Here is a 27,500-nt window from a genome sequence, read left to right as displayed (position 1 = left end):
GTGAATGTTTCCAACATTTTCACACCACTGAACAACTATTGATTTAGAACCACGGAGCGTTACCGCAAGTCGCAAAGAAAACAGGAGCTGCCTCCACTATTCCAGCACCATTTCAACTTCAACATTTCCTCATCATCAAATCACCTCTGCTTAGTCTAATACAGTGACAACTAAAAGATACCAAAAACTGTTTAGTCCAATCGCCGTAAGCTAAATATGATGTGGCTGTCCATGGCTCTGATTTCTGTGTGTGCGTGCGCGTGTTTGCAAGTACAAAAACATGTTGGCTCCAACGCCAATGCCATCCTCCTCTCTTTCATGTTGATGAAACGGTCTATCACTCTGTCATACAGTACACGCGTTTATTTTTTATTGTCCTAGGCTAACTGGCTAAAATGTTTGCTTACTAGCCTAACTTCCATTCATGGGCAACGTTAGCTAGTTAACATTAACATAACTTCTACATCTAGCTACATATTGAACTTCCATCCTCTCAAGGTCAGGGGCACAACAATGTATGAATTAATGGTTGGATCAGAATCCCTTGCCTTCAATGCTACGGCCCGCAACAATGTCACACTCGTTTGGACCAGACAGCATCAGATAGATGGCGTAGAGACAGAGAGACTAAATATACAGTGAGGGAAAAAAGTATTAGATCCCCTGCTGATTTTGTACGTTTGCCCACTGACAAAGAAATGATCAGTCTATAATTTTAATGGTAGGTTTATTTGAACAGTGAGAGACAGAATAACAACAAAAAAATCCAGAAAAACGCATGTCAAAAATGTTATAAATTGATTTGCATTTTAATGAGGGAAATAAGTATTTGACCCCCTCTCAATCAGAAAGATTTCTGGCTCCCAGGTGTCTTTTATACAGGTAACGAGCTGAGATTAGGAGCACGCTCTTAAAGGGAGTGCTCCTAATCTCAGCTTGTTACTGTCACGATTCTCTAAAGCAGAACCCAGAAGCAGACCAGGACAAGGTGAGTAGAACGAAGGTGAGTATTTATTTACAGATTCAAATGTGGAAGCAGGATAATCCAGGAGACGGAGCGGGCAGCGGAGGTGAGTTGGTGGGAGTGAATAGGCAGATCCGATGATGTCACAGAAGCCACCGACGACCAGGCAAGGGGTGGGGTGAATGTTCCGGGAGAATGACTGTAGACAGAGTAAACGGAGGTGAGTACACGGCAAGCAAAAAGTACAGAACAACAAAACTAACTCTAGTAAACTTGAGGCTGATACACTGACACAACATACTGTTCATGGCTAGCGATCCGGCAGGGAGTGGATGTCAGGTCAGAGGTTATGAAGTGGAGAGGTGATGATCAGGACCAGGTGTGCAGATAGCTGATGAGATGCAGGTGCGGGTAATAGAGAGATCTCCCGCCAAGCTTCGTCGCCTGGCAACCAGACAGGGTGCGTTCAGGAACCTCAGGAAACAGGCAACACAGGCAGAAACAGGCTCAGGAAGCGGGATTCATGACAGTTACCTGTATAAAAGACACCTGTCCACAGAAGCAATCAATCAATCAGATTCCAAACTCTCCACCATGGCCAAAACCAAAGAGCTCTCCAATGATGTCAGGGACAAGATTGTAGACCTACACAAGGCTGGAATGGGCTACAAGACCATCGCCAAAAAGCTTGGTGAAAAGGTGACAACAGTTGGTGCGATTATTCGCAAATGAAAGAAACGCAAAAGAACTGTCAATCTCCCTCGGCCTGGGGCTCCATGCAAGATCTCACCTCGTGGAGTTGCAATGATCATGAGAACGGTGAGGAATCAGCCCAGAACTACACGGGAGGATCTTGTCAATGATCTCAAGGCAGCTGGGACCATAGTCACCAAGAAAACAATTGGTAACACACTACGCCGTGAAGGACTGAAATCCTGCAGCGCCCGCAAGGTCCCCCTGCTCAAGAAAGCACATATACAGGGCCGTCTGAAGTTTGCCAATGAACACCTGAATGATTCAGAGGAGAACAGGGTGAAAGTGTTGTGGTCAGATGAGACCAAAATCGAGCTCTTTGGCATCAACTCAACTCGCCGTGTTTGGAGGAGGAGGAATGCTGCCTATGACCCCAAGAACACCATCCCCACCGTCAAACATGGAGGTGGAAACATTATGCTTTGGGGGTGTTTTTCTGCTAAGGGAACAGGACAACTTCACTGCATCAAAGGGACGATGGACAAGGGCCATGTACCGTCAAATCTTGGGTGAGAACCTCCTTCCCTCAGCCAGGGCATTGAAAATGGGTCGTGGATGGGTATTCCAGCATGACAATGACCCAAAACACACGGCCAAGGCAACAAAGGAGTGGCTCAAGAAGAAGCACATTAAGGTCCTGGAGTGGCCTAGCCAGTCTCCCTCCAGACCTTAATCCCATAGAAAATCTGTGGAGGGAGCTGAAGGTTCGAGTTGCCAAACGTCAGCCTCAAAACCTTAATGACTTGGAGAAGATCTGCAAAGAGGAGTGGGACAAAATCCCTCCTGAGATGTGTGCAAACCTGGTGGCCAACTTCAAGAAACGTCTGACTTCTGTGATTGCCATCAAGGGTTTTGCCACCAAGTACTAAGTCATGTTTTGCAGAGGGGTCAAATATTTTTTTCCCTTATTAAAATGCAAATCAATTTATAACATTTTGACATGCGTTTTTCTGGATTTTGTTGTTGTTATTCTGTCTCTCACTGTTCAAATAAACCTACCATTAAAATTATAGACTGATCATGTCTTTGTCAGTGGGCAAACGTACAAAATCAGCAGGGGATCAAATACTTTTTTCCCTCACTGTATCCACATAATTTTCCTTCCTCATGATGCCATTTATTTTGTGAAGTGCACCAGTGCCTCCTGCAGCAAAGCACCCCCACAGCATGATGCTGCCACCCCTGTGCTTCACGGTTGGGATGGTGTTCTTCGGCTTGCAAGTTATCCCCTTTTTCCTCCAAACATAACGATGGTCATTATGGCCAACCTATTTTTGTTTCATCAGACCAGAGGACATTTCTCCAAAAATTACGATCTTTGTCCCCATGTGCAGTTGCAAACCGTAGTCTGGCTTTTTTATGGCGGTTTTGGAGCAGTGGCTTCTTCCTTGCTGAGCGGCCTTTCAAGCTATGTCGATATAGGACTCGTTTTACTGTGGATATAGATACTTTTGAACCTGTTTCCTCCAGCATCTTCACAAGGTCCTTTGCTGGATTGATTTGCACTTTTCGCACCAAAGTACGTTCATCTCTAGGAGACAGAACGCATCTCCTTCCTGAGCGGTATGACGGCTGCGTGGTCCCATGGTGTTTATACTTGCATACTATTGTTTGTACAGATGAACGTGGTACCTTCAGGCGTTTGGAAATTGCTCCCAAGGATGAACCAGACTTGTGGAGGTCTACAATTTTTTTTCTGAGGTCTTGGCTGATTTCTTTTGATTTTCCCATGATGTCAAGCAAAGAGGCACTGAGTTTGAAGGTAGGCCTTGAAATATATCCACAGGTACACCTCCAATTGACTCAAATGATGTCAATTAGCCTATCAGAAGGCTAATTACATAATTTTCTGGAATTTTCCAAGCTGTTTAAAGGCACAGTCAACTTAGTGTATGTAAACTTCTGACCCACTGGAATTGTGGTACAGTGAATTATAAGTGAAATAATCTGTCTGTAAACAATTGTTGGAAAAATTACTTGTGTCATGCACAAAGTAGATGTCCTAACCGACTTGTCAAAACTATAGTTTGTTAACAAGAAATGTGTGGAGTGGTTGAAAAAATGAGAGACTCATGGCCGGCGCACAATTGGTCCAGGGTAGGGGAGGGAATGGCCGGCAGGGATGTAGCTCAGTTGATAGAGCATGGCATTTGCAATGCCAGGGTTGTGGGTTCGATTCCCACGGGGGGCCAGTATAAAACAAAAACAAAAAATATGTATACACTAACTGTAAGTCGCTCTGGATAAGAGCGTCTGCTAAATGACTAAAATGTAAATGTTATATTTCAGTCTTCTATGATGTATATAAAGTGTAATATTGGGATGCAAACTCAAAATGTAATAGATTTCAACTTTTCAACTATATATCTGACATGGTACAGGTGTCTTCTTTTTTGTAAGCCCATAACCATGTGTGTGAGGTGTATACTTTTGTTTCAAAGTAGATTTGTTTAAGAGGATGAAGAAACACTATGTGTGACCCTGTTTTATCCCACTGCAGTAAAATGATGTATTAAATATAGCCTTGCTCGGACCTTGCGCGACCGCGAAACTGGCTACACCACTGCCCTGGCATTCAGAAAAACCCGTTTTTATCTGTCTAGAACGATGATCACCAACCAGTCGATCGGTCTCCAAGGCATTCTAGTCGATCACCAAACATTTCTCCCAAAAAAAACAAAACGATAAAGCCTTGGGTTCCTATTTTGGCAAAGTGTTCCCATTTTGAACAATTTCATGTGTCTGAAGGTAGAACTCGGCCTACCAGAGAGCAAGTCAAGTGCATGTTTCATACCGCTGGCCAGTGTTCGGATAAACTTGCGTTGTTATTATTAGCGGATTGTGTCTTTTTTTAATATCGAGGAATATTTCACTTTCTCTGGTCATAGGAGTAACAACATGAATTGGTGCATGAGTCAGAAATAATGCAGTGCGACTTGAGTTTCACCACCAGCTGGAAGACTGCAATGTGATCATATACCTACATTTAAACAAAATATAATTTCAGAATGTTCTGAGAATAAAAATATTGGCTGGAAAATTCAAGCATAGCCAATATGCAGTGATCATGTATTGGGCCTATAGCCTGCTGCACAAACCTATTTGCTACAGAACAGTTTTTAATTGGTGAATGTTGCACAGGCTTCTTATGTTTTTAAGTCATGTTTTTTATATTTTTTTATTTGAGCGGTAGATCTCGGCTTGCATTTTGACTCAGAAAGGGACCTTGACACACATGGTTTGTGACCGCTGGTCTAGAACTACAAAAGCTGTAAAAACCTACCTCTGGCTGACTTAAATTGAACGTCTCGGCTATTTTCCCGTAGAGTTCTTTGACATTAGTAAATCCCTCGATCCTTCCCGTGGGGCTGCCGTGAGCTAGCTGAGTGTGGAACACTAGTTTGGGCCGCAAGTTGGCAGGTGGCGGTGGGAGCCCCGCTCCGTTCACAGTCGACTTGACGGAGCTGCCACCTGCCTGTCCACCGACCTCCTCATTCTCCACCAGGTTCGAGCTGCTCTCTCTCGACTTGTTCTTCTTTCTCCTCAGTCCTAAAGGCATTGTGTGGTGTCGTCAATAAATCCGTTGGTCGGTTGATAAATCCGTTGGTCTGTCTGTCCGGCTAGAACACCGGAGTGGCAACCGCTTCCACAAGTCCTCCTTCCTTCCGTCTTTACCTCGACTAAGCTCGCCTCTCTCCACAGACTCTCCTTTTCCCAGGTTCGACTTTGTTCTCCGACAGTGAGTGACTCGTCAACCTAAACCCTGACTTGCTAATTAAACAGTAGGTCATATTCAACAGGTTGGTGGAGAACGTGTCTTCCTCGTTCCACTGTCTAGCCCACTATATCAAATACACAGGCTGCTGGCTGGTCCGCGGTGAACAATAGCGACTCCGTTTCAATATGCTGTGCGGGGAAAGGAGGCTAGGTGGGGGCAGGAGTCCTGGCGGTGGGTACCCTGTAGACATGCTCCATACAGGAGAGGCCATACACCTGTCCGTCCTGTTGCCTCGGGTGACCGCATAAGTCTTCTTTACTCAAAACAACACACATTTATTGTTACTCAGTGCTTACAACTGTTATCACTGCTGCGTACACTTTAATTGTTGAATTTATTGATTTTACCTTCCCTCACCCTAGAATGATCTATTGTTTTATCTCCATTGTGAGTTTATTAGCAAATCCTTAAAATGATGCATGTAAATTAATTACTCTGAAACCTACATATTATACTGTACCTGCCTGTCTATGTAACTATCATGTAAATACATACGTTTTTGTTCATTCCTCTATGAGCCAAGTCGACTAATTGCCTAATTCAAGTTTAGGCCCTACATTTTACCTAATTTGCTCCATGCTGGCATTTATCCACCTCAAAACAGAAACGATGAGCCCAGTAAAAACCAAACAAATATAGGATCCATTCAACTGTCCATACCTACCCAACTGTCCATACCTACCCAACTATATAGGGAATAGGGTGTACTATATAGGGAATAGGGTGTACTATATAGGGAATAGGGTGTACTATATAGGGAATAGGGTGCACTATATAGGGAATAGGGTGCACTATATAGGGAATAGGGTGCACTATATAGGGAATAGGGTGCACTATATAGGGAATAGGGTGTACTATATAGGGAATAGGGTGCAATTTCAGATGCACGTCAGTTAAAAGCCCACCACACTCAGCTCCTATAAATGTGGTTGTTGCTGAGTGATGTGGTGTCCCCTGGGCCAACGTTGAAAGGTCATGTCTGTGTTAGTTACACTGTTTATGTGTTATTAACAGCCAGCCAGTCGTTGGTTACTGCAGCTGTGGACACACACACACACACACACACACACACACACACTGGCTATATTACCTATCTGTACTGGGCTGTATTGACATTCTATTCTACTTCAGTGTAGTTACAGAACCTCAAGATACATATCATCAGAGTTGTGTGTTGAAATGATTGGGTCTCTTTCCCACGGTGTAAACGAGATATCCAAATGTTTTATTTGTTTAGATGTCTAGTACGTATGCCCTTAAGAGTTACAAATGTTTATTATGAAAATATGTACAGTACTTTGTTTCAACTTTATAGCTGTCTTAATGGCTCAGGACATTTTATGTGAATCTTCTCCAGAACAATGAGGCCAGTATAAATCAAGTAATTTGCTTCATGAACGTGGCCTAAACAAACCCCTCGGTCCTCAGATCTCCTTGTGTTGTGTTACATTATCCAGTATATAATCAATGTTACATTCCGTGGCACACACGATGGCTTTCCCAAATGGCACCCTATTCCCTATATAGTGCACTACTTTTGACCAGAGCCCCTTTGGGCCTCTATTCCCCTGGTCTAAAGTAGTGCACTATGAAGGCAATAGGGTACCATTTGGGACACGCGCCATATTACATTTACATTTCAGTCATTCAGCAGACGCTAAAGGAGCAATTCGGGTTAAGTGCCTTGCTCAAGGGCACATCGACAGATTTTTCACCTAGTCAGCTCGGGGATTAGAACCAGCAACCTTTCGGTTACTGGCACAACGCTCTTCACCACTAAGCTACCTGCCGCACCATATCAAATTAAACATAAGAGAAAGGAACATGAGGTGAATGTGGGAAGGACCCAAATAATCAAATGTTTACTGTCAAATATCAACACATTTACTTGCACGTATATCAACTTTGCAGCATGCATGGTATTTAGACAAAAAAACAAATAGATAAAAAGTATAAATTGCACATTCTTTAGAAAGGGGCTCTATCTGTGAACAGTCATCATTGTTCTTATGTGTGAGGAGAGTGGAGAGCTGGCATGCTGGCATGCTGATGTCACCCCTTTCTTTCTGTCGTACAGGTGTCTGTCTCTCTCTCTGTCTGTCTCTCTCTCTGTGTGTGTCTCTGTCTCTCTCTCTGTCTGTCTCTCTCCGTGTGTCTCTGTCTCTCTGTGTGTCTCTGTCTCTCTCTGTGTGTCTCTGTCTCTCTCTCTCTGTGTGTCTCTGTCTCTCTCTGTGTGTGTCTCTGTCTCTCTGTCTGTCTCTCTCTCTCTCTGTGTCTCTGTCTCTCTGTGTGTCTCTGTCTCTGTCTGTCTGTGTGTCTCTGTCTCTCTGTGTGTGTGTCTCCATCTCTGTGTGTCTCTGTCTCTCTGTGTGTCTCTCTCTCTGTGTGTCTCTCTCTCTGTGTGTCTCTGTCTCTCTGTGTGTCTCTCTCTCTGTGTGTCTCTGTCTCTCTGTGTGTCTCTGTCTCTGTCTGTCTGTGTGTCTCTGTCTCTCTGTGTGTGTGTCTCCATCTCTGTGTCTCTCTGTCTCTCTGTGTGTCTCCATCTCTGTGTCTCTCTGTCTCTCTGTGTGTCTCCATCTCTGTGTGTCTCCATCTCTGTGTGTCTCTGTCTCTCGGTGTGTCTCTGTGTGTCTCCATCTCTGTGTGTCTGTCTTTCTGTGTGTCTCCATCTCTGTGTGTCTCTGTGTCTCTGTTCTTCTAGGATGCAGGTAAATGCCTCTTCAGGACATCCTTGGCGTTGGCGGGGAGACTCTCAGGAAAGTTCACGTCAAACTCCACCACCAGGTCCCCTCTCTGCTCGGGGTTCTTAGGTAAGGGAAGGCCCTGTCCAGCTACAGTCTGTCTCATGCCTGGCTTTATCACGTCAGTGATCTTCATGTTGCACGTCTTCCCGTCTATCGTAGACACCGTCACAGAGCAACCACACAACGACTGGAAGAGGTAAAGGAGAGAGTACATAGTCAATGACATGTTGGCAGAGTGGACAACACACAGACAGAGACTCAGACACAATGACATGTTGGCAGAGTGGACAACACACAGACAGAGACTCAGACACACTGACATGTTGGCAGAGTGGACAACACACAGACAGAGACTCAGACACACTGACATGTTGGCAGAGTGGACAACACACAGACAGAGACTCAGACACACTGACATGTTGGCAGAGTGGACAACACACAGACAGAGACTCAGACACACTGACATGTTGGCAGAGTGGACAACACACAGACAGAGACTCAGACACACTGACATGTTGGCAGAGTGGACAACACACAGACAGAGACTCAGACACACGTGCACATACAGTTAGGGGAGGGGTGGTGGGGTTAGAAAGTAATAAAGGAAAGTGTTTTTTTTTTTTAAGGAAAAGTATATATGTATGTATGTATTTATACAGTGGGGAGAACAAGTATTTGATACACTGCCAATTTTGCAGGTTTTCCTATTCTCCTATAAAATGCAAATTAATTACTTAGAAATCATACAATGTGATTTTCTGGATTTTTGTCTCTTTGTTTCCGTCTCTCACAGTTGAAGTGTACCTATGATAAAAATTACAGACCTCTACATGCTTTGTAAGTAGGAAAACCTGCAAAATCGGCAGTGTATCAAATACTTGTTCTCCACACTGTATACACACAAACCACAAGATACTGTAACTAGCTATTATAGCTATTATTAGTCTGGAATCGCCTCCAGATTTGTGGTTAGATTTCCTTGACAGATTGAACATGTGTTCTTCTGGTTTGGTGCTTTGCTAAAATAGGACTTTTCCTTTAAGCAGAAACTATGCCCCATTACTGATAAGCAAGGCTGTGATTTAACGTGAAGCTATTTTAATTGCATGAATAACAACCACATTCCCAAAAGTACGTCCCAGATGGCACCCTATTCCTTACATAGTGCACTAATTTCGACCAGAGCCCAACGGGCCCTAAATAGGGAATGGGGAGTTGTTTGGGATGCACCCATGACATCCTACAGCATTACAGGCACTTTGTTGTTTTCTCTTAGAAATAATCAAAACACGACTGAGCTGAAGTCACGATAAGAGAGAAGAGGAGGAGAGAGAGAGAGAGATAGAGAGAGAGAGAGGGGACCGAAGGAGAGAGGAGAAGAGAGAGAGGAGAGAGGAGAAGAGAGAGAGAGAGAGGACCGAAGGAGAGAGCGAGAGAGGAGAAGAGAGAGAGAGAGGAGAAGAGAGATGGAGAAGAGAGAGAGGAGAAGAGAGAGAGAGAGAGGACCGAAGGAGAGAGCGAGAGAGGAGAAGAGAGAGAGAGAGGAGAAGAGAGAGAGCGAGAGAGAGGGAGAGAGGAGAAGAGAGGGAGAGTGGAGAAGCGAGAGAGAGAGAGAGAGAGCGAGAGAGGAGCGAGGAGAAGAGAGCGAGAGAGGAGAAGAGAGAGCGAGACAGAGAGAGAGGAGCGAGGAGAAGAGAGAGAGAGCGGAGCGAGGAGAAGAGAGAGAGAGCGGAGCGAGGAGAAGAGAGAGAGGAGAAGCGAGAGAGGAGAAGAGAGAGAGAGAGAGGAGAAGCGAGAGAGGAGAGAGCGAGAGAGACAGAGAGACAGAGCGAGAGAGGAGAGAGCGAGAGAGGAGCGAGGAGAAGAGAGAGCGAGAGAGAGAGGAGCGAGGAGAAGAGAGCAGACCATATTAGTAGTTCTAACACAGTGAGCTACTGTCTCCCTTCTCCTGAAGTAGTGTTGCCTCTCCTCTCCGTCACAGTGGAAATTACAGAACATAATACAGTGCATTCGGAAAGTACTCAGACCCCTTGACTTTTTCCACATTTTGTTACGTTACAGCCTTATTCTAAAATTGATTAAATTGTTTTTTCCCCCTCATCAATCTACACACAAAACCTCATAATGACAAAGCAAAAACAGGTGTTTAGAAATTTTAGCAAAAAAGAAAACTGAAATATTACATTTACATAAGTATTCAGACTATTTACTCAGTACTTTGTTGAAGCAACTTTGGCAGCGATTACAGCCTCGAGTCTTCTTCGGTATGACCCTACAAGCTTGGCACACCTGTATTTGGGGAGTTTCTCCCATTCTTCTCTGCAGATCCTCTCAAGCTCTGTCAGGTTGGATGGGGAGCGTCGCTGCACAGCTATTTTCAGGTCTTTCCAGAGATGTTAGATTGGGTTCAAGTCTGGGCTCTGGCTGGGCCACTCAAGGACATTGAGAGACTTGTCCTGAAGCCACTCCTGCGTTGTCTTGGCTGTGTGTTTAGGGTCGTTGTCCTGTTGGAAGGTGAACCTTCGCCCCAGTCTGAGGTCCTGAGCGCTCTGGAGCAGGTTTTCATCAAGGATCTCTCTGTACTTTGCTCCGTTCATCTTTCCCTCGATCCTGACTAGTCTCCCAGTCCCTGCCGCTGAAAAACATCCCCACAGCATGATGCTGCCAACACCATGCTTCACCGTAGGGATGGTGCCAGGTTTCCTCCAGACATGAAGCTTGGCATTCAGGCTAAAGAGTTCAATCTTGATTTCATCAGACCAGAGATCTTGTTTCTTATGGTCTGAGAGTCCTTTAGTTGCCTTTTGGCAAACTCCAAGCAGGCTGTCATGTGCCTTTTACTGAGAAGCTGCAGAGATGGTTGTCCTTCTGGAAGGTTCTCCCATCTCTACACAGGAACTCTGGAGCTCTGTCAGAGTGACCATCGGGTTCTTGGTCATCTCCCTGACCATGGCCCTTCTCCCCCGATTGCTCAGTTTGGCCAGGCGGCCAGCTCTAGGAAGAGTCTTGGTGGTTCCAAACTTCTTCCATTTAAGAATGATGGAGGCCACTATGTTCTTGGGGACCTTCAATGCTGCAGAAATGTTTTGGTACCCTTCCCCAGATCTGTGCCTCGACACAATCCTGTCTCGGAGCTCTAAGGACAATTCCTTCAACCTCATGGCTTGGTTTTTGCTCTGACATGCACTGTCAACTGTGGGACCTTATATAGACAGGTGTGTGTCTTTCCAAATCATGTCCAATCAATTGAATCTACCACAGGTGGACTCCAATGAAGTTGTAGAAACATCTCAAGGATGATCAATGGAAACGGGATGCACCTGAGCTCAATTTCGTGTCTCATAGCAAAGGGTCTGAATAATAATGTAAATAAGGTATATTTTTTTCTATTTTTTTATACATTTGCAAACGTTTCTAAAAACCTGTTTTCACTTTGTCATTATGGGGTATTGTCACGACTTCCTCCGAGGCTGCCTCCTCTCCTTGTTCAGGCTTCGGCGTTCGTCGTCACCGGCCTTCTAGCCACTGCCGCTCCTCATCTCATCATTCCATTTGTTTTGTCTTGTTTATTACACACACCTGGTTCATATCCCCTCATTAGTACGTGTATAAGTGTTCCCTCTGCACCCCTTGTCCTTGTGGGTGATTGTTTAATGTGGAGGAGAGAGAAGCTCGGTGGAGCTCCGTGTATTTTGTATCGCAGGGATATTTCCCAGTGTGCCTTGTATTTTCCAGAGCGCCTGTTTTGCGCCCTGGAGTGTTGTTACGCATTACTGCGTAACTCTGTGGTTCAGAATCAATCCTGTTATTCTGTGATTTACCCTCCTGCGCCTGACTCCTTCAAATTCATCTCATCACAGGTATTGTGTGTAGATTTATGAGGAAAACAATTAATTTCATCCATTTTAGAATAAGGCTGTAACGTAACAAAATGTGGAAAAAGGGAAGGGGTCTGAATACTTTCCCAATGCAATTGTAGTCTCCTTATATCATAATGTTTTTTAGTTGCTGAATACATTAGTCTTAACCCTGGGGAGACACATGTTATCTCTGCCTTCTGCAGACCAATGGCCAGGAGAAAATGTGGAGAAATGGAGTGAAACTGGGAAGGATGACTTGAACTTGACCAACAAGATCACAGATCTTAATTTTCTGTTGCAAAATGTTTTGCTACGATCTGCTAACTGAACATGACCTGTATCTGTATGTCCAGGTCTACAGCATCTAAACCAGCCAAATCATTCTGTTATTCCACACTGAACCACTTTCTATTGGCAGTGTTTCCCCTTACTATTACTTTGATAAGGTGGGCTGCCAAGGTCTGCCAAGCTAAAACCCATCTCACCTGTCGTAGACTAACTTTCACCGGGTACACGATATCCGACCCCTCCCTTTTAAAGTGCGCATGGGGCTTGTCCTTGATGAGGAACACGATATCAGCAGGGATGGTGTTGGGCGATTCGTCCCCTTCTCTGGGGAACGTGATCTTGGTTCCTTCCTTCCATCCTCTCTTAATCTCTATGGTGAGTATCTTATCCTCCGTCCTCATGGTCCGTCCGTCTGGGTTCATCCTCTTCCTGCTGATCTTCATCCTCTTGGTGCAACCATGAAACACTTCCTCCAGTGTTACCCGCAGCTCGTGATGGATGGCCGGGTCCTGCTTCCTCCTCTGCTGCCCGCCCAGCCCCACGTGGCGGTCCCGAGGGAACCCGTTGAGATTAAACGAGGTGAAGGAGCCGAACGGGTCGTTGCCGTCCACCTCCATGTCCTCGTCGTCTCCGCCCGGACCGCGCCCGTTGGCCTTGCGTCCGAAGAACATCTCGAAAGGGTTGGCGCCGCCGAAGAAGGTGGCGAAGGTGGCGTGGGGGTCTCCGTGGAACGTGTAGGAGGTGAAGTTGCTGCCCTGGCCATCTGGACCGCCACCGGGGCCACCGCCTCCTTTGAGACCTGACAGGAAATGACACGGGAGTCATCAATCATTCAGATAATGCATCACATTTAACATATTATGTAGTGAGACCTGAGTGACAGCAGCCGGGAAACAATGACATCATGCATTGATAGATAATGCCGACAACTAATGTATTGTTAGATAATGCTGATATGTATTGATAGATAATGCTAATAACTTATGTATTGATAGATAATGCTGATAACTTATGCATTGATAGATAATGCTGATAACTTATGCATTGTTAGTTGATGCTGATAACTTATGCATTGATAGATAATGCTGAAAAACCTATGTATTGATATATAATGATGATATGTACCGATAGATAATGCAGATAACTTATGTATTGTTAGATAATGCTGATATGTATTGATAGATAATGCTGGTAACTTGTGTATCAATATATAATGCTGATATGTATTGATAGATAACGATGATAACCTATGCATTGATAGACAGTGCCGATAACAATAGATAATGCTAATATGTATTGATAGATCATTTGATAACCTATGTATTGATAATGATGATAACCATAGTATTGATAATGATTTAGCTTTTGTATTGATAATGATGATAACCTTTGTATCGATAATTATTATAACCTATGCATTGATAGATAATACTGATAACAATAGATAATGATATCTATGTATTGATAGGTAATGCTGATATGTATTGATAGATAGTTCTCATAACCTATGTATTGATAGGTAATGCTGATAACAATAGATAATGATATCTATGTATTGATAGATAATGCTGATATGTATTGATAGATAGTTCTCATAACCTATGTATTGATAGGTAATGCTGATATGTATTGATAGATAGGTTATGAGAACTATGTATTGATAGGTAATGCTGATAACAATAGATAATGATATCTATGTATTGATAGGTAATGCTGATATGTATTGATAGGCTCCTTTGAGTCAGGAACCATTCAGATAATGCTGATAACTTGCTGTACTATAGGCTACTAGACATTGGTCAAATACATACATGTAGGCTACATCAATTACTCTACCAATGGGATAGCCCTAGTCAGTGGGACCAATGGGATAGTCCTAGTCAATGGGACCAATGGGATAGTCCTAGTCAATGGGACCAATGGGATAACCTTAGTCAGTGGGACCAATGGGATAGTCCTAGTCAGTGGGACCTATGGGATAGTCCTAGTCAGTGGGACCAATGGGATAGTCCTAGTCAGTGGGACCAATGGGATAGTCCTAGTCAGTGGGACCAATGGGATAGTCCTAGTCAGTGGGACCAATGGGATAGTCCTAGTCAATGGGACCAATGGAATAGTCCTAGTCAGTGGGACCAATGGAATAGTCCTAGTCAGTGGGACCAATGGGATAGTCCTAGTCAATGGGACCAATGGAATAGTCCTAGTCAGTGGGACCAATGGGATAGTCCTAGTCAATTGGACCAATGGGATAGTCCTAGTCAGTGGGACCAATGGAATAGTCCTAGTCAGTGGGACCAATGGAATAGTCCTAGTCAATGGGACCAATGGGATAGTCCTAGTCAATGGGACCAATGGAATAGTCCTAGTCGGTGGGACCAATGGAATAGTCCTAGTCAATGGGACCAATGGGATAGTCCTAGTCAATGGGACCAATGGAATAGTCCTAGTCAGTGGGACCAATGGAATAGTCCTAGTCGGTGGGACCAATGGAATAGTCCTAGTCAGTGGGACCAATGGGATAGTCCTAGTCAATGGGACCAATGGGATAGTCCTAGTCAGTGGGACCAATGGAATAGTCCTAGTCGATGGGACCAATGGAATAGTCCTAGTCAGTGGGACCAATGGGATAGTCCTAGTCGATGGGACCAATGGAATAGTCCTAGTCAGTGGGACCAATGGAATAGTCCTAGTCAGTGGGACCAATGGGATAGTCCTAGTCAGTGGGACCAATGGGATAGTCCTAGTCGATGGGACCAATGGAATAGTCCTAGTCAGTGGGACCAATGGAATAGTCCTAGTCGATTGGACCAATGGAACAGTCCAATGGGATAGTCTTAGTCAAATGTGCCGGAATATTTGATCCAGGTCTATACTGTACAATACAGAGAATAATACATTTCTAAGCACATGGCATTATAGCTGGATGTCTCCAGGTCAGTGGATTGGCAGTATAGCTGGATGTCTCCAGGTCAGTGGATTGGCAGTATAGCTGGATGTCTCCAGGTCAGTGGATTGGCAGTATAGCTGGATGTCTCCAGGTCAGTGGATTGGCAGTATAGCTGGATGTCTCCAGGTCAGTGGATTGGCAGTATAGCTGGATGTCTCCAGGTCAGTGGATTGGCAGTATAGCTGGATGTCTCCAGGTCAGTGGATTGGCAGTATAGCTGGATGTCTCCAGGTCAGTGGATTGGCAGTATAGCTGGATGTCTCCAGGTCAGTGGATTGGCAGTATAGCTGGATGTCTCCAGGTCAGTGGATTGGCAGTATAGCTGGATGTCTCCAGGTCAGTGGATTGGCAGTATAGCTGGATGTCTCCAGGTCAGTGGATTGGCAGTATAGCTGGATGTCTCCAGGTCAGTGGATTGGCAGTATAGCTGGATGTCTCCAGGTCAGTGGATTGGCAGTATAGCTGGATGTCTCCAGGTCAGTGGATTGGCAGTATAGCTGGATGTCTCCAGGTCAGTGGATTGGCAGTATAGCTGGATGTCTCTAGGTCAGTGGATTGGCAGTATAGCTGGATGTCTCCAGGTCAGTGGATTGGCAGTATAGCTGGATGTCTCTAGGTCAGTGGATTGGCAGTATAGCTGGATGTCTCCAGGTCAGTGGATTGGCAGTATAGCTGGATGTCTCCAGGTCAGTGGATTGGCAGTATAGCTGGATGTCTCCAGGTCAGTGGATTGGCAGTATAGCTGGATGTCTCCAGGTCATTGGATTGGCAGTAATAATAATACAGTCTCACATTATCTTTGCAAAGAATTCCTGTTATATATTTCTGAACAACCAAGAGCCGTGTCTGCTTATGGACAGACTGATATGGCACCATGACAACAGGAAAATAACAGCTTATTGGTTTATTATAATAGTAAATGTTATTAATAAATAAAATGAGAGTGAAATGCTGTTGTCTTCTCTAACCAGTGTGGTTAAAATGTCGGTCTGTATTGGATAATGGACCATTATATTATACGCACAGCAACAACACCTTCTGATGTGCGCGCTCCATGATGCGGTGGGTGAAATTACATGAAAACCGGCCAATCAAAATAAGAAGACTATGATGAAAGGTGGAGAGTGTCATATTAGCCTACCTTCTTCTCCATACTGATCATATATCTCCCTTTTCTTCGGATCACTGAGGACTTCATATGCCTCGGCGATCTCCTTAAATTTCTCCTCGGCGTTGGCCGCCTTGTTTTTGTCCGGGTGCCATTTCAGAGCCTGTTTTCTGTACGCCTTTTTGATGTCCTCGTCGGCCGCTCCTTTCACTATCCCCAGGATTTTATAATAATCTTTCCCCATAGTTTCCCGGAAGCGGCCTCGCGCTGGAGAGAAGAGAACCGGCTGCTGTTCGACGGACGCTGCCTGTCAGTCAGTCAATCCGCTATGGAAATATATCCAGGAGAGAGAGAGAGAGAGACCCCTCTGATATGGCGGCAAGTGGAAAATGTAACCGCTGCTCTCTCCGCGACTTTCAACAATAATATCAGTGTCAGCCAGACACGGACACACGGGCAGGCAGTTGAACAGTGAGCAGCTACGTTTAGAGAGTGGTTACTCAGCGCTGTGGACCCCGTGATATTTATCCACATCCCGATATAGACCCACTTTAAACAGCCGTGGCCCTTGGCTCCCCTCCCCTGAGATCGACCCCACTGGCATGCTCTCTCTGCTCGCTGGAATCCAGGGGCACTTTCTAGAACTATAATGCTGTTGAGGCACGTCATTTCCCATATTCGGCTCTTTTTTGGGGATTAATCTGTTGAGGTGCAAAGATCCCGTTTTTTTCTTCGTTTTTTTTTGTGGGGGAGGGGGGGGGGGCGGATTAATCTGTTGAGGATTCCGTTTTTTTAATGTCGGTAGCCAACACTTCAGGAAGACACTAACCTATGGCCCATACCTATCTCAGAGTGATCCCTTCTTGTTACATAACCTACACAGAAAGACCCACTGACTGTTCTCCTGTACGAGGTAAATAGAACTAGGCCAAAATTAACTCTGACCCATAGGGCCCACTATGAGTCTTGTCCCAAACGACACAAAAGTAGTGCACTACATAGGGAATAGGGTGCTGCTGTCTTCCGGTACAAGGTCGATAGAACTAGGCCTGAATGAACTATGACCCATATTCCTTCTGTATGACCCCCAGACACTGACCTCTGTGCTGTCCCCTCCCCGACCAACTCCCCATCTCTGGACCATTTCAGCATGTCAGTGTTCTGAAACAATACTGGACCTCTGACCTTGGATAACATAAAGGGTGAACCATTTTAACAGCTAGTCCTATACATCACCCAACAGAGAATTATTATCATTTTTAATTTATTTTACCTTTATTTAACTAGGCAAGTCGGTTAAGAACAAATTCTGTAGTGACGCCTCAAGCACAGAGATGCAGTGCCTTAGACCGCTGCGCCACTCGGGAGCCCAATTATAGACCAGGGAGTTAGATTGGGACGTTTTTTTTGTCATGGGTCAAGTTGTCATAGTCTATTTTAATTTGGGCCCTGGTGGCCCGCACTCCCTCATCTGAAATAGATGAGGGAAATACACCGACTGGACCAGTGGCCGGTCAGTTTGTCTGTGCACAGCGCTACTACTTCTGGTGGACAGTGGTGGAAGTGCAGGCTCGTATCTTTACAGTAGGGTACCGCGTCATCATCCTCTCTAGTGCCATAGAGGAGCATCTACCACGTTGAAGACATGCTCACTCGGGCTGCCGGTGAAGACATGCTCACTCGGGCTGCCGGTGCTAATGACTCAGCGTTCACATGCAAAGAAAGAAAAGAAAGCTCATTGCCTTTGCACCTTAATAGCCTGTAGTTGCAGTAGTACTAAGACAGAAGAGAATTGATGCTATATATATATATATATATATATATATATGCATTTCAATATTTATTGTCATAAAAAATATGTATCATTGAAGAATCATGGATCAGTTTCGTGGTTTGTTTGTGAAACTAGACAAGAATAACGACGGGTCTATATCAGTGGAAGAACTTCACAATGAGATGAAAAAAACTGGAATTCTGGCTGCAGATCAGAAGGCTCAGGTATTTATTTATTGCAATATTTTATAATTAATATAAATTAAATGTGAGGCCTATTGTAATTTACCAGCCGCATAACTGGAGAGTCAACATGTACGTCTAATGTCTATTGATATTGTGCAGCCAAAATGATATAGTGCCTTTTTTAACTTTTCCAGATTATCGTTAATAACTATGACCGAAACAAGGATGGACGTTTAGATTATGACGAGTTCCTAAGCTATATGAGGGACAGAGAGAAGAAGTGGAGAATTCACTTTAATGCCCTTGACAAGAATGAATGCGGTAAGTCGAGTGGTGGGGTGGTCCAATCTTCGGTAGCATAAAAAGCAGGTAGGCTAATCTTAGGGCCCACCCCGGGACAGGGGTATTCCAAGGTCATAGAGGACATTCTGAGCACGCTTTTGTCTTTGTTTTGCACAGTAGCCCTTAGGCCTGCCTGCCTGCCTGCCTGCCTGCCTGCCTGTCTGTCTGTCTGTCTGTCTGTCTGTCTGTCTCTCAACCTCACCTGGGTCTCTCCTTACTGAATTTTCAGGTTTGGCATGTTAATAATTGACAAGGAGTTGGCGTGTTAATAATTGACAAGGAGTTGGCATGTTAATAATTGACAAGGGGTTGGCATGTTAATAATTGACAAGGAGTTGGCATGTTAATAATTGACACGGAGTTGGCATGTTAATAATTGACAAGGAGTTGGCATGTTAATAATTGACAAGGAGTTGACATGTTAATAATTGACAAGGAGTTGGCGTGTTAATAATTGACAAGGAGTTGGCATGTTAATAATTGACAAGGAGTTGGCATGTTAATAATTGACACGGGGTTGGCATGTTAATAATTGACAAGGGGTTGGCATGTTAATAATTGACAAGGGGTTGGCATGTTAATAATTGACACGGGGTTGGCATGTTAATAATCGACACAGGGTTGGCATGTTAATAATTGACAAGGGGTTGGCATGTTAATAATTGACAAGGGGTTGGCATGTTAATAATTGACAAGGGGTTGGCGTGTTAATAACTGACAAGGGGTTGGCATGTTAATAATTGACAAGGGGTTGGCATGTTAATAATTGACAAGGGGTTGGCATGTTAATAATTGACAAGGGGTTGGCATGTTAATAATTGACACGGGGTTGGCATGTTAATAATTGACAAGGGGTTGGCATGTTAATAATTGACAAGGGGTTGGCATGTTAATAATTGACAAGGGGTTGGCATGTTAATAATTGACAAGGAGTTGGCATGTTAATAATTGACAAGGGGTTGGCATGTTAATAATTGACAAGGGGTTGGCATGTTAATAATTGACAAGGAGTTGGCATGTTAATAATTGACAAGGAGTTGGCATGTTAATAATTGACAAGGGGTTGGCATGTTAATAATTGACACGGGGTTGGCATGTTAATAATTGACAAGGGGTTGGCATGTTAATAATTGACAAGGGTTGGCATGTTAATAATTGACACGGGGTTGGCATGTTAATAATTGATAAGGAGTTGGCGTGTTAATAATCGACACGGGGTTGGCATGTTAATAATTGACAAGGGGTTGGCATGTTAATAATTGATAAGGAGTTGCCATGACAGCACAAACAGACTGGCATTCTGGCTACTCTTAACTAACTCTTTCTCTGTCTATAGACGATATTAGAAACTCCTAAACATCTCAGAGTAGGAGGGCTGATCCAGGATCAGGTCCTCCCTGACTGTCCATAATAATCGGATTCCTTACACTCTTAGAAATAGGGTTCATTCTATATTATAAACTGGGTGGTTCGAGCCCTGAATGCTGATTGGCTGACAGCTGTGGTATATCAGACCGTATACCACGGGTATGACAAAACATTTATTTTTACTGCTCTAATTACGTTGGTAAACAGTTTATAATAACAATAAGGCACCTAAGTTTTTTTTTGCATATATTGCCAATATACCACGGCTAAGGGCTGTGTCCAGGCACTCTCTGTTGCGTCGTGCGTAAGAACAGCCCTTAGCCGTGGTATATTGGCCATATACCACACCCCCTCGGGCCTTATTGCTTAATAGAACCACTTCCTCTAAGAGTGTATGATCTAAAAGGTCAAACCGATCATAGATCAGCACTTCTACACTGAGACACTTGATAAAATATTCATATTTGACATGATCCATGCTGTGTTTCTACCCATGTTGTCTTCTCTGACTAGGGGGTCATGTTGTCTTCTCTGACTAGGGGGTCATGTCGTCTTCTCTGACTATGGGGGTCATGTTGTCTTCTCTGACTAGGGGGTCATGTTGTCTTCTCTGACTAGGGGGTCATGTTGTCTTCTCTGACTAGGGGTCATTGGCCAGGAGGAAATCATAGATCTGTTTAAGGAGTTGGGAGTGAACATATCAAAGCCGAATGCAAAAAGAATAATACAAATGTAAGAGTGCCTTTTGCCCCCTACCTATCCACCTCACTGGTCGCTCTGTTGGTTATTACATTACCTTTTACCCCCTACCTATCCACCTCACTGGTCGCTCTGTTGGTTATTACATTACCTTTTGCCCCCTACCTATCCACCTCACTGGTCGCTCTGTTGGTTATTACATTACCTTTTGCCCCCTACCTATCCACCTCACTGGTCGCTCTGTTGGTTATTACATTACCTTTTACCCCCTACCTATCCACCTCACTGGTCGCTCTGTTGGTTATTACATTACCTTTTACCCCCTACCTATCCACCTCACTGGTCGCTCTGTTGGTTATTACATTACCTTTTGCCCCCTATCTATCCACCTCACTGGTCGCTCTGTTGGTTATTACATTACCTTTTACCCCCTATCTATCCACCTCACTGGTCGCTCTGTTGGTTATTACATTACCTTTTGCCCCCTATCTATCCACCTCACTGGTCGCTCTGTTGGTTATTACATTACCTTTTGCCCCCTATCTATCCACCTCACTGGTCGCTCTGTTGGTTATTACATTACCTTTTACCCCCTACCTATCCACCTCACTGGTCCCTGTTGGTTATTACATTACCTTTTGCCCCCTACCTATCCACCTCACTGGTCGCTCTGTTGGTTATTACATTACCTTTTGCCCCCTACCTATCCACCTCACTGGTCGCTCTGTTGGTTATTACATTGCAACAACGTGGTGATAATATTGATAATTATGTAATAACAAATTAATTGCATGTATTGACAGACTTAACGTCTACTTTAACCCTATTCACACATACACTCCAAATCTACAACACAGGACAGACCTGTAGAATATGGCCGCTTAGAGGATCCGTTACTTTGTCAATGTGTTTATTAATTGATTGAATAGCATCACACAGACCCATTATCGTCATTGTTGATGTTGTTGATGTCTCTGTTGTCGTTGACAGGATGGATGAGGACAGCTCTATGACCGTGGACTGGGGCGAGTTCCTACAGCACGTCATCCTCAACCCTGCAGAGAACCTGGGAGAACTGGTCACTTCATGGAAACACACTCTGGTGAGACGCTGAAGACATGGGTCTCGTTTCCCTGAGCCTTCATAAGGCTAATGCCTAGCCTTTTAGCTCAGAGGCCTAACACAGTCTTGTAGTGAACAGGAGACCATCCTGTCACACTTGCAGTCCTTGTTTGGATGGAAAGCCTAGCTTCCTAGAGCCCCATAGCATGAAGATCATCATTAGATGGCGCTTGAAGTGCTCGAGACCAGAGGAATTGTGTTAGCTCCCTGAGCTAATGCCTTACGCAGTATTGCGGTGCGCAGACGACCCAGGTTCAAACCCAGTTAGTCACACTGTAGTCCAGGGATCATCAACTTGATTCAGCCGCAGGAACATAATTACAAATAATTTGTAGACGGCAAATTGACCGCAAGAAGCACAAACAGATATAATATTTGACTAAAACATAATCGTTTTAAACCTTGCTTACATTTGTATACGATCACGTGTCTCTCTATTATGCGTGGGAATACTTGGGAACAGATTTCATAAATGTAAATCACTTGGAGCTGATTTCCTGCTGTTTCTACAGTCTTTTATGTCCTACAATGAAAATTCAAACCCTGCTGTAGTCCTTGTGTGATGTAGTCTGCTGTGTGTGTGTGTGTGTGTATGTGTGTGTGTGTGTGTGTGTGTGTGTGTGTGTGTGTGTGTGTGTGTGTGTGTGTGTGTGTGTGTGTGTTGGCACACTCCACCCCAGTGTAGCGGATCATACATAGTATGCTGGGTCTGAAGCCCCTGTTGAAGGAGTCTGTCTGTCGGGTCTGTGTTTGATGTAGTCAGCCTGTCAGCTTCTCCAGGTGTTTGATGTAGTCAGCCTGTCCGCTTCTCCAGGTGTTTGATGTAGTCAGCCTGTCCGCTTCTCCAGGTGTTTGATGTAGTCTGCCTGTCCGCTTCTCCAGGTGTTTGATGTAGTCTGCCTGTCCGCTTCTCCAGGTGTTTGATGTAGTCTGCCTGTCAGCTTCTCCAGGTGTTTGATGTAGTCTGCCTGTCCGCTTCTCCAGGTGTTTGATGTAGTCTGCCTGTCGGCTTCTCCAGGTGTTTGATGTAGTCTGCCTGCCGGCCTCTCCAGGTGTTTGACGTGGGTGAGAGCCGGACCATGCCCATGGAGCTGCCCCAGGACGTGTCAGCAGGCTCGGGGCTGTGGAGGAGTTTCGTCCTGGCTGCAGGGCTGGCCGACGCCGTGTCCAGAACACTGACTGCTCCCATCGACCGCCTCAAGACACAGCTACAGGAACACTATAATAACCTAAACACTTCTTTGATACAGCTTGATAACACCCAGTAACACTTTGCATTGCCAAACTTTGTAGTCTCATATTCACATGGTTCAGAAATTAACCCTAACTCGAACCCTACAGCAATGAACAGTAGAGACCTACAGGTAGCTGCCAAAATAATGGAAACACTTGAGTAAATGAAGGATACAGAGTATATTGAAAGCAGGTGCTTCCACACAGGTGTGGTTCCTGAGTTAATTAAGCAATTAACATCCCATCATGCTTAGGGTCATGTATAAAAAGGCTGAGCAGGTCATTATTTTGGCTACCATGACTATGCCCCCGTAGGATGACAACGCCCCCATCCACAGGGCAGGAGTGGTCACTGAACGGTTTGATGAGCATGGAAACGATGTAAACCATATGCAATGGCCGTCTCAGTCACCAGATCTCAACCCAACTTATGGTAGTTTCTGGAGCGGCGCCTGACAGCATTTTCCGCGCAAGTAGAAAAAACATGTTGACTCCAACGCCAATGCCATCCTCCTCTCTTTCATGTTGATGAAACGGTCTATCACTCTTGTCATACAGTACACACTGTTATTTTTTGTTGTCCTAAGCTACCTGGCTAAAATTCTTGCTCGCTAGCCTAACTTCGTTTCATGGGCAACGTTAGCTAGTTATATTAGCCTTCTACATATTGAACTTCCATCCTCTCAGGCCAGGGGCACAACAATGTATGAATTAATGGTTGGATCAGAATCGCCAGTATAATCATTGGCCAGTACGGAGAATTAAGTAAAACCACAAGTCCAAATCCCTATCTCCATCCATGGCTAATTTAGGAAAGGGACAATTTTAGCTAGCTAGCTAGATAGCCACCGGAGGACAACAACACAACGAGATGCAACAATTCAAGTTTTTCTGTCAATGATGTTTGCTCTCAATTGGATTTGATGGCAGGGTTGCCAGGTCTAGCTAAAATTGCTATCCCAAAAAAAACCTGAGACCTGAAAGGCCTGAAAAGTAGCCCAATTTTTTTTCCGCCGCAAGAGAGTTGCCACATTTATCCAATAAACCCTTTTTCCATAACGTTATTGAGCGAATTAAGAAGGAATATCCACTGCATTTTTAACGACGTAGGCTATGAAGCTAAATTCGGTTTTCCATCAAAATAATAATTATTTGCGAGTTTATATGTCGCAAGAGAAAAGATAAATCGCCCTTATTAAACTTTCCAGATTATTTTCCAGCAATGGATGTTGATTTAACTTGTTTTGACTGCTATGATTAAGCAATAAAGCCTGAGGAGGTGTGGTATATGGCCAATATACCATGACTAAGGACTGTTCTTTGGACATAGCCCTTAGCCGTGGTATATTGGCCATATACCACAAACCCCTGAGGTGCCTTATTGCTATTATAAACTGGTTACCAACGTAATTAGAACAGTTAAAAGTATAGAACCAGTCAAACGTTTGGACACACGCATTCAAGGGTTTTTCTTTATTTTTTAAACTATTTTTTTTTACTATTTTCTACATTGTAGAATAATAGTGAAGACATCAAAACTATGAAATAACACATATGGAATCATGTAGTCCATGTGTGTTATTCCATAGTTTTGATGTCTTCACTATTATTCTACAATGTAGAAAATAGTAAAAAATAAAGAAAAACCCTTGAATGATGTGTCCAAACTTTTGACTGGTTCTGTATGTTTAGATAGGCGTAATCTAGATCCAAGCGTGTTGATTTTCTATCGGAGGGTATCCTGCTATTGACACACCTGTTGAATTATGCAAGAGAACGTGACCACAACAGTAATTAATGAGGCAGTCTAGACAGGGCAGGTAGGGTAGACAGAGCAAGTGTTTGGTGGTTACAGCCCTGTTCCAACCCTTTATGTTAATGTATTGCTATATTCAAATGTATTCAAATGTATTTATGCAAATTGGGCACATATCATTTTCTTAATTTTTACACAACATATTTAAAAAATGGCTGATACAGTAAGAAAATGTATATATTAGTATATAAAAATATTTTAAACTATAAATTGAATACCTGAATTCCCACCAAAATCCCTGAACTTCATTATTTGTCCGTGCCAGTAAAATATTTTATGTGCTATAATTAAGTCAATATCCGATGGATTATAAAATTCTAGAAGTTTGGAGTATCTTCATCCATTGTCCAACTGTTCCATTTCTTAGAATTGTTTTCATATTTATTTATTTTGACCGTTGCTAATTGAAGCTCATGGTGTCCCCGCCCTGTTAAGACACTTTATGTGGGTGTTTCCTTTGTTTTGGCAGTTCCCTGTATGAACCATGAATCCATGAACTGGAGACAGAGGTTCATAATAAAATAAGATATTGTGTGTGTGTGTGTGTGTGTGTGTGTGTGTGTGTATTTAGGTGTATGGATCCAAGGCATTCTCTCAGGGATTCAGAGAGCTAAAGGCAGGTGGTGTGAGGTCTATGTGGCAGGGAAATGCTGTGAACGTGCTGAAGGGAACCCCCCAGTCGACTCTACAGTGCCTCATCTACGCTCAGGTAAAACCTACTACACTGGAATAACACATAGCCAAACCTACTACACTGGAATAACACATAGCCAAACCTACTACACTGGAATAACACATAGCCAAACCTACTACACTGGAATAACACATAGCCAAACCTACTACACTGGAATAACACATAGCCAAACCTACTACACTGGAATAACACATAGCCAAACCTACTACACTGGAATAACACATAGCCAAACCTACTACACTGGAATAACACATAGCCAAACCTACTACACTGGAATAACACATAGCCAAACCTACTACACTGGAATAACACATAGCCAAACCTACTACACTGGAATAACACATAGCCAAACCTACTACACTGGAATAACACATAGCCAAACCTACTACACTGGAATAACACATAGCCCACTGGAAAATGTACAACCAATACGTTCGGATATGGAGACTTTACCCTATCTCACACACACACACACACACACACACACACACACACACACACACACACACACACACACACACTACCCCCCCCCCCCCCCCCCCCCCCCCCCCATTGCCAACGCAAGTGAAATAGATAATAAACAAAAGTGAAATAATGTATCAAATATTAACAGTAAACATTACACTCACAAGTTTCAAAGGAATAGACACATTTCATATGATGTCTTTGCACAGTGTTATAACGATGTGCAAATAGTTAAAGTACAAAAGGAAAAAGTAAATAAACATAAATATGGGTTGTATTTACAATTTGTTTGTTCTTCACTGGTTGCCCTTTTCTTGTGGCAACAGGTCACAAATCTTGCTGCTGTGATGGCACACTGTGGTATTTCACCCAATAGATATGGGAGTTTATCAAAATTGGATTTGTTGTGGAATTCTTTGTGGGTCTGTGTAATCTGAGGGAAATATGTGTCTCTAATATGATCATACATTTGGCAGGAGGTTAAAAAGTGCCACTCAGTTTCTACCTCATTTTGTGGGCAGTGTGCACATAGCCTGTCTTCTCTTGAGAGCCAGGTCTGCCTACGGCGGCCTTTCTCAATAGCAAGGCTATGCTCACTGAGTCTTTACATAGTCAAAGCTTTCCTTCAGTTTGGGTCAGTCACAGTGGTCAGGTATTCTGCCACTGTGTACTCTCTGTTTAGGGCCAAATAGCATTCTAGTTTGCTCTGTTTTTTTGTTAATTCTTTCCAATGTGTCAAGTAATTATCTTTTAGTTTTCTCATGATTTGGTTGGGTCTAATTGTGTTGCTGTCCTGGGGCTCTGTGGGGTCTGTTTGTGAACAGAGCCCCAGCACCAGCTTACTTAGGGGACTCTTCTCCAGGTTCATCTCTCTGTAGGTGATGGCTTTGTTATGGAAGGTTTGGGAATCACTTCCTTTTTAGGTGGTTGTAGAATTTAACGGCTCTTTTCTGGATTTTGATCATTAGTGGGTATCTCTCCTCTCTCTCTCTCTCTCTCTCTCTCTCTCTCTCTCGCTCTCTCTCTCTCTCTGTCTCTCTCTCTCTCTGTCTCTCTCTCTCTCTCTCTCTCTCTCTCTCTCTCTCTCGCTCTCTCTCTCTCTCTGTCTCTCTCTCTCTCTGTCTCTCTCTCTCTCTCTCTCTCTCTCTCTCTCTCTCTCTCTCTCTCTCTCTCTCTCTCTGTGTCTCTCTCTCTCTCTCTGTCTCTGTCTCTGTCTCTGTCTCTGTCTCTGTCTCTGTGTCTCTCTCTCTCTCTCCAGATGAAGGTGTACACCCTGGGCTGGCAGCAGGAGAGCGTGTCAGTCCGGCAGAGGTTTGGGCTGGGCTGCGTGTCTGGGGCGGTGGCTCACGCCGTCTTCTAC

The 27,500-nt window shown here is 44.0% G+C and overlaps 3 protein-coding genes across 3 annotated transcripts in view; 1 reads left to right on the top strand and 2 right to left on the bottom strand.

Annotated features, from left to right (window-relative positions):
- The window catches only part of LOC311099249 (PDZ domain-containing protein GIPC1-like), a 37,530-nt gene extending 31,953 nt beyond the window's left edge, over positions 1-5,577 (bottom strand). The window contains exon 1 of the mRNA XM_084139941.1: positions 5,001-5,577. Within this exon, the coding sequence (XP_083996067.1) occupies positions 5,001-5,276 (276 nt within the window). The 5' untranslated portion in view covers positions 5,277-5,577. The remainder of the gene's footprint in view (positions 1-5,000) is intronic.
- Positions 5,578-6,773: 1,196 nt separating this feature from the next.
- On the bottom strand, positions 6,774-16,958 carry dnajb4 (DnaJ heat shock protein family (Hsp40) member B4). The gene is made up of 3 exons (XM_084139190.1): positions 16,476-16,958; positions 12,585-13,186; positions 6,774-8,426 (listed from the first exon to the last, which is right to left on the bottom strand). The coding sequence occupies exons 1-3, from the start codon at positions 16,684-16,686 to the stop codon at positions 8,193-8,195; spliced, it is 1,047 nt and encodes a 348-aa protein (XP_083995316.1). The 5' UTR covers positions 16,687-16,958; the 3' UTR covers positions 6,774-8,192.
- Positions 16,959-18,317: 1,359 nt separating this feature from the next.
- Positions 18,318-27,500, top strand: part of slc25a24l (solute carrier family 25 member 24, like) — a gene marked incomplete at both ends in the record, with an annotated part of 12,818 nt that continues 3,635 nt past the window's right edge. The window contains 7 exon segments of the mRNA XM_084139144.1: positions 18,318-18,440; positions 18,596-18,722; positions 20,756-20,843; positions 21,801-21,912; positions 22,985-23,146; positions 25,553-25,690; positions 27,399-27,500. The exon segment at positions 27,399-27,500 is cut by the window's right edge and continues 9 nt beyond it. Coding sequence (XP_083995270.1) covers positions 18,318-18,440; positions 18,596-18,722; positions 20,756-20,843; positions 21,801-21,912; positions 22,985-23,146; positions 25,553-25,690; positions 27,399-27,500 — 852 coding nt within the window.

The sequence above is a fragment of the Coregonus lavaretus genome (genome assembly GCF_964263955.1).
Source record: "Coregonus lavaretus genome assembly, chromosome: 23".
In the NCBI taxonomy this organism is placed as follows: Eukaryota; Metazoa; Chordata; class Actinopteri; order Salmoniformes; family Salmonidae; genus Coregonus; species Coregonus lavaretus.
The sequence above is the reverse complement of the archived record's forward strand: the minus strand, read 5'-3'. Positions and strand labels throughout refer to the sequence as shown.